The sequence below is a fragment of the Metopolophium dirhodum genome, chromosome 3, assembly GCF_019925205.1.
Source record: "Metopolophium dirhodum isolate CAU chromosome 3, ASM1992520v1, whole genome shotgun sequence".
Taxonomy (NCBI): domain Eukaryota; kingdom Metazoa; phylum Arthropoda; class Insecta; order Hemiptera; family Aphididae; genus Metopolophium; species Metopolophium dirhodum.
This window is the reverse complement of record NC_083562.1, coordinates 1,959,671-1,972,704: the sequence shown is the minus strand read 5'-3', so window position 1 is coordinate 1,972,704 and position 13,034 is coordinate 1,959,671. Positions and strand designations below refer to the sequence as shown.

The 13,034-nt window shown below is 31.8% G+C and overlaps 1 protein-coding gene across 2 annotated transcripts in view; it reads left to right on the top strand.

The window, feature by feature from the left end:
- Positions 1-885: 885 nt before the first annotated feature.
- The window catches only part of LOC132941054 (uncharacterized), a 40,835-nt gene continuing 28,686 nt past the window's right edge, over positions 886-13,034 (top strand). For both annotated transcript variants that reach the window (XM_061008907.1, XM_061008906.1), the window contains exon 1: positions 886-2,169. In XM_061008907.1, coding sequence (XP_060864890.1) covers positions 1,569-2,169 — 601 coding nt within the window. In that variant the 5' untranslated portion in view covers positions 886-1,568. The remainder of the gene's footprint in view (positions 2,170-13,034) is intronic.

Below are 13,034 nucleotides of genomic sequence, written 5' to 3'. Positions count from 1 at the left end.
TAATTTCACGTGTTTTAAAAAATAACTAAAATATTTTGGCCAAAAATTAGGGTGTATCCTCCTCAAACATAGCGAATACGTTCAGCTATAACACGTAGGTAGGTGCACGTCGACGTTAAGCTGATTGCTCGACATCAATCACATTCGCCGGGCACAGTGTTATCAATGACAATAAATGGCGGGTACTCGAAGGATAAAAAAAAATTGAATGGCAACAAATACTGATAGGTAATAATATAAAAAATATATATATTATATATGTATATGATTCTGTATATACTGTTCGGTGCGGAATTGATTCTCGGGTATTGCACACGGCGCGTTTGTATATCACACTGTGTATATATATAAGTATTTTGAGACGGTCCATTCGATATAAATCCAATTAACTATAGCTTGTTAATTAACTTAAATTAACCCACGGTGATTAACAGCGTTGTCACGAATACACCCACGGGCTTTTCTCGTCGGGCCTAATGCAGATAGTTCGCACGCTCGCCGTATCATCCGCGGCTTGCAGAAGGGGTGCTGGTCGGGGGAAACTTAGGGAACACAGGGCGAGAGAGAGAGAGAGAGAGAGAGAAAGTGAGAGACGTGGACGAGTGTGCGTGCATGTGTGTTCGTGTGTGAGGGTGAGCGGGCGAGTGAGAGAGAAAGCGAGCGAACGAGAAAGGGGAAAAGGAAAAAATAAATATATATATACATATCTCCCACACGGATGACCCATTTCCTCACCCCGTGCGCTGCGCGCGCACACTGAAGCCGGGCAATTTTAAGGGATGTCGCATGCGAGTAGGGTGTGTGGGTGTGTGGGCCAGCGGCCTGCCGGCAACATGGGGCAACGCACACGCAGAGTCGTCGTCCCTTCAGTCCGACACATTCCAAACGAGCCGGCAGACGCGTCATGCCAACGACCGCGAGCGCTCCGGAGGACATCTGTTGAAACCGTCGTATATACGCGCGATTTCACGAGTACGATTTTTTTTCCTCCCTCCGCAGATTTTCTTTCCTCTCACTTCCTATCTCTGTCTCGCTCATTGTCACTCTCTCTCTCTCTCTTCACCGTCGTTGGAATTTATTTTTTTATTATTGCCATTATCGTTATTAGTATCATTTCTTTTTCTCACGCTTTCGGCGCGAGTCACCCGCTCACCATCACGAGACGAAATCCCGTCGCAGCGTAGGTTCCTAATCTGTCGTCATTTACACGCTATAGCGAATAAATATTCAAAAAGAGCACTTTCTCTCACCCCAGCACCCACGTCCCACCGCCGCCGCCCCCCCCAAACAATAGTAACATCCTAACGCCACTGCGAATATTGCTGCTGCATTGACACACCGCTGCGCGCGGCCACTCGGCAACAGCGGCGGCAGTGGCGGTGGCGGCCGGCAGGCAGTCAGTCAGTCAGTCAGTCGTTCACACCGCGGGCCGCGTAACCGTCGTGCTCCGCGACCAGTCTCCCGCAACAGTGAATAAAATCGCACGTAAACGCCGTCCGGTCGCAGCCGCCGCCGTCGCCGCCGCGATCTTCGGATCACCGTCCCGCGGTCATAACAGCGGTCGCGATATGCTGTTAAACCGAAGATTGCAGCTGGGCGGCGGCCTGTTGGCGCTGGGCGTTGTGGCGCTGTTTGCGGCACACCCGCCGCCGGTCAGGGGCGGTAGCTCGCACAACCTGGAGAGCCACCAGTACAAGGACTCCAGGAAGTGTTTGTTGCACCTGACGGCCAGGACGCTGGGTTGTGGCGGCGGCGGCGGAGCTGGCGGTGGTGGTGGCGGTGGAGGTGGAGGTGGCGGCGGCGTCAAGCGGACAATCGTGACGACCATCAAACGTCGGCTGGACAAACGCCAACGTGGTGGTAACGAAGACGACGACAACGATTTGGATCAGAACAATAACAATTTCGATTACAATTACGATGACGACGACGGCGGTGGCGGCGGCGGCGACGGCGGCGACGGTGCCGACTCCCGACAGACGTTTTACGAACCGCCGCTGATCACCGACCCGAGGGACAGGATGTTGCCCGTCATCTACAGCCCGAGGCCCATGTACGCGCCGCCACGCCATCAGCAGCAACAGCCGCAGCAACAGCAGCAACCGTACAACAGGTACGACGACCAAGGCGTCGCCCCGATCAGCCCGTTCGAGGTGCCCATCATCATCGGTGAGTGGACACGTGCGCTTCCGGTTCGTAGGAAGTGCGCTCGCTTCGACGCGTTTTTTTGCCGCGTTCGTTTCTATATGCATATTACTTACCACCGTCCACGCTCCTCCGTTTCGGTTTTTGGCGCCAAACGGTTTCGCTAACGGCCAATGCGTGCGGTTCGCAGTACGTCTGCGCCTCACTGTTCCAGGCGCGACATTGGTGGAAGGAGGGGGTCGTTCCTTTTTTTTTTTTAATATCTTTCCAAAAATATGACGAAGGTCATAAAAATGTTATCGCCTGCCTTCTAATACAATGTACTGTAATCGTATTGCAATATAGGTACTATGTACCTGGAATATGCTGCTCTTAGTTATAAACTATAAGGTTAGGTTATGGTAGGCCTGGTAATGATTTAACTGCTAACATTTTGGCACCAACAACTGAAATGACGAACCTGCTCAATTTTACTCAACTATAAATTATAATACCTAAATATATATATAACGTAACAATATATGCTATTAATTGGGTGGGAAAAGTAATAGCCAAAACACGAATTTAGAACGAACCGTTTATTTATATATGAGAATAATGTAATATTTTAGGAAGGCCAGGACAGCGTCGTGTTTGTATTGTTCATCAGTATATATAGTTTTTACTCGAAGCCAATATATCAAGATTAAAAATTAAAATATATGTTAGTATGAGTTAAGTGACACACTTCAATTTGAATTTTAAATTGACAAAATGTAATGGCATTTTGTTTTCTCAAGAAATATAACGATAGAGGAAAGATACTTTTTTTCTCGTACCTGTTGCGCACGTAATATCAAAAACCAACAACGACAAAACAACGAGAATATTATTATAACCATTATAAACACACTAATTTCTATTTAATATATTTTATAATAATTCACAATAATAAATTCTTGTAATTATCGACGCAACAATTTGTACCGTCAACTGTCTTATACTTACCATAGTAGTAAAAAAATGTTAATTTATCACCAATAACGTCGCCAAATAAAAAGAAAATCCTTTTATAGTATTATATTAAACGTTTTTCCGTCGTATTTGATAATATGATTAAATTATTTTTTATATTGTTATACACTTGAAATTGTGACCCAATATAATATTGTTATAAAAATAAAAGTAATTTACACAAATAAATTAAGTACGGTATTCAGTTTTCATACAACGCTTGTAAAAAATAAACGAATACACACAATTCGTATGAGAGTGAAACAAAATATATCCATGATAATAATTTATATAAATATTCACATACCGCAAAATGCCGAAATTGTATTGCATAAACATTTCAAAGCTAAAATGGGTGAATTGTATTGAAATATTTATTTAAAACATGCACAGCGAACCACTTGAAATTTGTTTATTCTAATAATATTGAATGTTGAATTGTATTACTTACCTACCGGGAGTAAAAACAAATCACGAACTGATTTTTAGATTTTTCCTCAACTATGGTGTATGTAACGACCAACTTAACTGTATTTAAATAAACCATCTTGTTACCTACCTAATAAATAAAAATAACTGAAAAAATTAGACATTTCAAAGCTTCTCGTGTAAGAATTTGTAAATTAAAACCAAAAAACACCAAAATAGATATTGTTGAAATCAAGTTTTTCCCAAAATCAATTGAAAAAATTTGAAAAATATCTTTCTAAGAAGTAATACATTAGTATAAATACTACCAGATAAAAAGTTTTATAATTAAATATTCTAAATTTCTAATAAGACTTACAAAAATCCAAATTTTTATATTTAATTTTAGGTGAATTGGGGAATGAATTGATTTTACAGTAATATATTTTTTTATAGATACTTTTTAAGGTAATAAAAAGGGACAGAACCAGTGAATCAACTAGGGGGCTAGGGAAGAAACCTTGCATCCTCTAGATAATATTTAACCCAAATATAAGTAGACCGTGAAAATTAATTTTTTTTTTTGGGGTATTCTCGAGGTTTATGTAAATCAATTTAAGATAGTATTCAATGTCAAAAAAAATAGTTTGATAATATATATTGGTTGGTGTAATGGCATTTTGGGTGGACAATTTCCATGGTTGGCTAATTTGGCTCACCGCAATTGTGTCACAAACATAAAAAAAACACCTAATTAAACCCAAACCTCTAACCAACACATAATTTCGCTTCGCTCAAAATCAAAAATTTCTGATGGTTTGTGGGGGGTGGGGTGAAGTCCCTATGAGTTATTTTAAGTTAACAGTCTTACAGTCTTAGTTAGGGTTATTGCGTCCCCCCTCCCTCAATAATTTTAACCCCAGTTGCACCTATGCGTAGAACCCGATTACGTACCATATACCTTTTTGGGAACACCATTGCGTATAATATATTTTTCGTATAGCAAATGAATTCTTTAAATATGACATGCTTGTTTACTAAGTTGGTACTAATAGTAGGCTCCTACTTTGTCAACGTTGTATAATTAATAATTACAAATATAATTACTAATTATACAATACCACGATCGAATTAAGTGTTTTTCGACAGCTTAAAAAAAAAATCCAACAATGCTTTAAGGGAAAAAGTGAATTAATTTTACTCATTAATCAATCTCGTAATATTTTAAGTAACATCATTATTAAAATAATTAAAATATAGCAAATGGTTAAGTATTGAGTATTATAATAACATGGTTAGGTAAACTCGTTAAAAAATCCGTCGTTTGACTTAAAATAAATATTTTACTTGGAATATATTTAGCCAATAAAAGATACAAACATAAAAATATTTCTATGAATTTTATATATTTTATTATATTATATTTTAATCGAATACGTGTGAACAAGTTTAAAATATGATAGAAGAATTGTTTAAAGATACATTTTGACATTGAACACATTTTTATCATTGGTTCAACTCGAATCTCTATTAATATTAACATCATTACATGAGTGTTGTCATGAGTGACCTCTATGAAATTAACTATTGTACAATGTACATTTATGTTTAAGAATCCCGGACCATTCGTTGTCTAATAGATTTATTTTATCTTTTTAGTTACATAACACTGTTGAATTGATACAATTTGGCAACAACCCTTAGTAATAAAATTAATTTAACGAACGGAATCGTTACATGTAAAAGGTTGCGCAGATAAGCACTGAACGCTACCGTATTCTACCCTGAAGGTCAAAAATATTTATGTATACCTATTATATTTTGGACATTTTATCTTAATGGTACTTTGAACAGATCATTTTTAGATTATCTAAATAGTTTTTCTAAGCATACGGAAAAACTATTATATTGGAAGGCAAAATACGAAAAACGTTAAATATATACCTAAGCAACTACTGTGGTTCTAATCAGAATCGTTTTTCAAAAGCAGTAATTTATTATTAAATGGCATTATGACCCATTATTCTGCAGGATTAATGTGAACTGTGAGCAAAAAAAGACAAATTTCAAACAATAGTTTCTATGACCTATGTCCTGTCTGGCTTATTTGTTTACCCTCAATTTACGAGTTAAACCAATTGATTTATTTAATTTTTTTTTATATTTTAACTATATGGTTTGAATCTTTGTTTTATATATATACAATATATTATACAAATGTCACTTGCTGCATTTTAATACATGTCCTATATTACGTTGGTATTGTATCATCCATAATAATGGAAATTGTACACTTCCATATTAGCGGAATTAAACGTCAATATTGTAAACTATTTTTTACTCCCATTAATTGAATTGGTGTTATAGAAATTCGATATATTATTTTAATTTAAAATATTAGTTATAAAACTTTATAATAATATTTATATTATGATTAACAAATATTTTTTGTTTCATAAAAATATACAATATATTAGAGTTATAGGTATCTAGCTGGTTCCGACTTGGTTTTGAATTCAAGTTTTCATGATACATTTTGCTTTTATTTTATTTTCTAAATACATATAAGCGCAATAATATATTAATATATCTCAATGACTTTTAGAAAGTTTATAATTTTTGCAAGTTATTGTTTTGTAATGTTCTACTGACATGACGATTTTCTCGTATAGAAAACCAATAATTTAACTCTCCAATAATAAAACTGAATAGTGAACAATCAACAAACATATTTCATCCATTGAAAACTAAAGTTTTATTCTGGCGCACAAACTTTTTACTTTCTAAAACGATTTAAATTTTTACAATTTATAGAATTACGTATATGGATAATTTTTGAAGGGACATTTAGACAAGAATCAATAGTACCTATTTTTAATAAATTCAAAGAAAAACACTATTTTTCCAAAAGAATTCAAATCATTTAACTATTCTTTTCAAGTGCAATGATATCTAAAATATACAAATTTATTTACACTTCAAAACAATTAAATATAAATGGGCAACCAGCGCAGGATACTATAGTGCTTACCTATATTAATCTTTTTTATGCCACAATAAAAATAATTTAAATAAAACATTATTACCAAACCAATCTACTCTTAACGATTTTTCCATTCCTTCTTTATATAATCGTAATAATTATTTATGCTAAATTTGAACTTAGATTTACTGTTTATTATACTACCAAAATTACTTTTCATGATTAAAATGCCATATTAATTCATTAAAATGTCGATTCATCTAAATTCTAAACTAATTTATTGATTTATAATATTTTAATTTATCAATTTTATATTATCAAAACTAAATACAATTTAAGTACAAACGTATATATTAAGATATTCAAAAATCCTCTTTAAATACTTGAGCAATTAATCATAAATAGTCCATCTACTTATTTAAAATAAAACATTTAAATGTATTTTACATCGATTATTTCATATTCTTTTATTCTAAATTTAATTTCAAAAGCTTATGTAAGTATATCAACAGCGCCATAATGGAACTTTTTCTCTTTCTTTTTAATACTTAAGGAAACAAAAACCATAACTGACGTCACTAAAGAAAAAAAAATAGATGCAAAAAATTATAATACAACTTGACACGCAGAAAAACAGTAATTATTAATTTGTGTTATGTTAAATATATTTATCCATTTCTTCGTTTCGTTATTTATTTGATAAGAACTTACTGTATGTTTATTTTTATACAAACAATTTAAACTCTCATATATTATATAATTATTTTAACGTTATATTACATTTAGTGAAAGTAGTAGTTAATAAGTTATACCCACTATTTAAATCTGAACAAAGTACCTAAGTGAAGTTAAAATTTTCTTTTAAAAATAAATGAAAATTGATTAAATTTTGATTTACTACATAAAAGAATGAACGTCACTGATAATAGAATAACATATTATTATAAATGGCTCATCTTTTGATCATGACTCATATTAAAGTATATTTTTCAAAAAAAAATGTAATACACACCTAAAGTATGACACTTGGGTTGAAATATTAGTTTAGACTTTTTCCTGATATTAATAATAGACATACTGTATTTCACGTATCTACTTTAATATTTATTTAGTAAGAATAATTGTTAAAAAATATTGTAAACATAATTATTAATTGCGGCTAATTTATAAATAAATAATTTTATTTAGGGCGGCGCATTTTAAAAATTGTATTAATTTTTAATACAAATATTATTAATTATAATACACTTAACTATATACTTAATACTTATATTATAAATTATACTCCATTCACTTATTTTAATAAATTATTACATAATATGTATAGTGTATACTCATCATGCAATTTAGCATTTATAATTTTATAAATTTAAAACTTTTTTCAAATGTATGTGTTTTATTATAAATTTATAACCACAGAACATCGGTATAAATTACAATTACCAATAAATAGTGAAATTTACACAATCTGTAGAGCTAATCGTTATTAAAAAAAATAAAACCAGGGTCGCTTAAAATTAAAAATGTCTTTTCTGATAAATCAGTACCATTCATAGATTATGATATAGAATATAGATTATGAACAGTTTAGAATTAATAATTATTATTGCACATTTGCACAACATACATACGTAGGTTAGGTATGGGTTTTCTAATATGTCCCACACAATTTAATTTCTTAACCATAAAAGAAAAAAAGTTTACATTATTAATAAGCCTTACATTAGATAATATAAAACATTACATACGGATGCGTTTTAAATAATATTACGTTACTTTAACTGTATATAAATTACTGATTAGATCACATCGTAAAGTTATCACATGTGTTCAAATAAATAATTTTATACGTTCGTCACTGGATTTATAATTTTATTTTAAATACATTTACCCGTCCTGAATACACATATTGCATGATTAAACCATATAATGTGGAATTAACTACCTTTTACCTAACTTCTTTATTAGTTTTTTAAATAAAAATAAAACAATAATTCAAATTTATTCCAACAATAAAATATTACCTACCTATTGTATTAACGAAATAAACTGAACATATTTTATACAATCGTAAAATGCCTAAATTATTACACAAAAAATCGTAAAAATGAATTTTAAATACGATCATAATATTATAATGTTTATAATATTATGATTATTTAATACAATATTTAATAATCAAATAGTATACGATTAAAAATGTTGGCAAATTCTTTAGCATTTTTTTCAAATTATTTTAAGGGATTATACTATCTATTATTATAGTAGGTACCAACTATAACTATATAAGTACTGATACATTAATATTTTCTTATATAAAATTAAAGATACAAATTATGCTTGAAATATTTAAATAATTTGAATATTTTAGTTGTTCAAAAAAATTAGTAACTAAGTAAGCTTACGAATTATAATTTATTTATTTATTAAAAAGTACGGGCTGGTAGATCAATGGTTACATAACTTGCATTACAATGATATGGCGTTATAAGTAATATAACATATAGTTTAAGTAATTAATAACAAAAGTATAAATTTCACAAGATAATATTTTTAATTTACAATTAAGATAAAGTTGGTTCTACACTGGCAATAATAATTATAATAAAAAATAAATTATCGTTGCATAAAAATTCAAATGATCAAAGTAGGGACATCCATACACTATTTATTTACATTTTCACATTTCACCTACATCTCTACTTTTATTCCTTTAGTAACAACGCCGTTCCCCCGTAATTAGTTATATATTGTAAAATGTATGTTATGGAATAACACTAATATTAATATTTTACATATAGTATACAATATATTATACCACAACCACATTAGTTTATAATAAAATAATACAATATATTAATCAAATAATTTTCCAGAGATATTTTTAACTTATTTGAACTAAATGAAATTGTATCACGATTAAAATATATTTTGTAATCAACTGAATGGGTACAGTAAATTATATTATTGATAATAGGTACTCATCGAGTCATAATGTCATATAATATTCTTGAGGACGCCATATTCGTCTGAGAAATAAAAATCAGATAGTACACTTAATTTGTAATCAGATTTTTAAAAACGATCATTCTCATAATTTTTTCTCATAAGTTATATGTTTCAACTGTGTGTAACGGTTTTGTCTCACTTGTTGCTTTGGTCCGGGCGCCGCGCTCACACAATCACACAGACATTACGCAGGCCGTTGCGTCGAGTCAAACTTCACACGAATACTTACCACTACCACTGATCGCATTTAATTTTTCACCAACAGTCGAAAAAAATTCAATTTACTTATAAAAATATGACATCATAAACACAAGTTGGTTATCTACTTGACACTGACGAAGAATAATATTAATAATAGCAATAATAATAACGACGATGACGATATAACGACCTCGGTTACGATGATATAAAACCTAAAATAATATATACCTAGCCTAAACCTACCCAACATAAAAAGTGAGAAACTAGCAAGCTGAAGAAGAGAATTCAATCAAACCGAATCGAGGTCAACTTGCTCACCTACTATATATCATAACGAAGGGGATGTTTCAATGGTGTTATATTAAATTTATATTTTATGAAACACTTACGCGTATGATATATATTATATTTTATACGATATTGTGTAATGTGTACCTATGACGTATAATATCATATAACATGCACGCACCATCGTATAGTTGCGGTTTTGTACAAAGTACCGGCAAAGGTTAAAGATTTATTAAATAATATTAATTTTTCTAATTTTTCCGAAACCACGTAATAATAATAATAGTACACCTACACATACGCACACGTGGAAAATTATTAAACCACCGATTTTTTGGTCTCGTCGTCGCGGCTGATGGTGGTCGGTCATCGTCGTCGTTTTTATCGTTCAAAATAATAAGTATGACCGCAATAATATTATTATTACAACACAAAGCATAATATTGTACACGCGCCGCACACGAAACATATTTATTGTTATAAACATAAATACTTATACGCATATTTCCAAATGGTGGTGGCGGATTGTAATATAAAACGACTTCGAGTCGTGGCGGTGGATCGATAGTCGCGGGGAGGGGTGGGCAGAGACTTCGGTCTCGGGCGGCGTGCGGGAAAGACTTTGCTTTCGGTTCGTTCCCGGCAAGTACGACGACGATGGCGGCGGCGGGCGGTTAGCTATGGTTATACTCAGCTTGCGCCGCCACGCACAGTTCTTGGTGCTATATGCGTCGCCATCGCCGTCGGTTCTCGAACGAACGAGACGATAGGGACTAGGCAAATAATAGAATAATACTATAAACGACTTACGGAGATAACGACGGGCAATCGAATATACGGAAAAGCAGCGTATGTATACGATATGAGAAATAGTTTTGAAAAGACGAAAGAAAAAATAATAATGTTCTACTTCACCAGGAAATAATTTTTTTCTATCGTTCCAGTTTGTTTATTATTTGTTGTTGTTTTACGATTTTCCGGCAAATATATAAAACACAATCGGACACGTGAAATTTAATGCAAACCCAATATTGGACGGCGAAACGTCAATGGAATAACAATATAACGAGATAGATATAGATCGGTATGTAGGTACACTGACGTATACATAAAATTATCCATACGTATGTCCACGAGAATTTTAAACTGGAATAAAATATAATGTATAAAACTTCATACAATACGGTACATCCGTAATCGTTCAGATTGTAAGACGTGTAATATGATAACGTTTAATCCAAGTGGGTATTAAAATCGTTCGTATAAAATAATCATAAATAATAATATTGCGGAGTTCATCTTTCAAAATACACATTTTATAAATATATTATAGTCCGCGCTGAGTCATGACGCTGTTTCGATTTATATTTCACACAACCTAAATGTTATGGATACACGTGTGTTGCACATGCGTTTCTATACGTACATACATCACGTTACATTATTCAGCTCGGCACGCTTGTTCTGTTTATTCGATCGCGTGTATAATTATGTATGTACTTTTACACCACGTCATTGCAAATATATTTCACAACCATCCATGCCGTCACAGTTTTCTAGACGTTTGCAAAGAAAATTACTATACCCAAACGAGGTTGTTAGGCGGTATCAAGTTGGTTCATAAGAAATTAGAATAATATCTTGGAGCATTTTAAACCGAACCGATGTCTTAAAATTGGATAGTAGGTATATAACTCTTCCTTGTCGTCCTTAATCCGCAGATCAGTAAACCATGATACGCCATGCACAAAATGTTACTCAACTCTTGAGTCTGCGGATACTAAATAAACTTGGAAAAATATTAGTGTAAATACTTTAAAATAATTCCTGTAAAAAACTTTCTCCTCATAATCCTTTCTTACTCGGCTTTCCTAAAACACTTTTAAATAATCCTTTTTAAAGATTAAACGAAACAAGAAATTATCATAATACTAAATTCAGCAGTTCATACAATATTAATAAAGTTCTTCATTAAGTTAAAAATGATAAGATATATTTTTCTTTATAAGTTTTTATATATTGTACAACTGTTTTAAGTTTTTCTGGTTATCTTACTGTCGTATTCATTTAGGAAAATCATTAATTTAATGAACCCACTCCGACATTCCATGAAATTCATTCAATCTGCAGCATTTTAAAAATGACAATATTTATAAAAACAAAACAAAAACATTTTTTACCTTCATAAAAATGTATTTTTCTCAATTAAATATTTAAATATTTTTTTATTTGATAGTTCTATAAAAATATTCTTAAAACAAATACAGTTTTTTATAGTCCATCACTTTTTATTTTAATGCTGAAGCGTCTTTAGTGCTTAGTCGTCGTTGTCGTTGTTTGAGTTTCATTTTGTGATTGAATGCTTCAATAATATCGTCATCGGAGATTCAACCAAAAATAACATTGTATCGTTATCAAAATTTGCATTAAATTACATACAACAATTCTAATACTATTCAATACTATTGGTTTGTCTTAAATCTAATTTATTCTGTAGACAGTTAAATCATAAAATTATTCCATTTTCTTAGTTATAACTTATATATGCAATTAACACTAACACAAATCATGGTTATATGATAAAAAACTGAAAAACTCTAATATATAGATTACAAATATAACCTAACATAATAATAAATGTTAAAGATTATGTTATCATTTTAAACTCTACACCACCACTGAAGTCCGTATTATAAATAGTTATCATTTAAGCCATTTTTCAACATTTTTTTTTTAGAAATTAGATGGAAGTAAATAATAATAAAAACAAATATATTTTGATAATGGAATGAGATATAATGAACATCACAATTTGTAATTTAACAAATGGTTAATAATAATAAACTAATAGCCAATGATCATGGTACGTGGTATATCCTCATATATTTGTTATTTATTATTGATTTATTGAAAATAAATTATCTAATAATATCTGAAACCAATGATAATGTCGCTATGGGAGTTCCAAAAATAAATAAGATTCAAATAAAATCTGTGTCAACGGTAA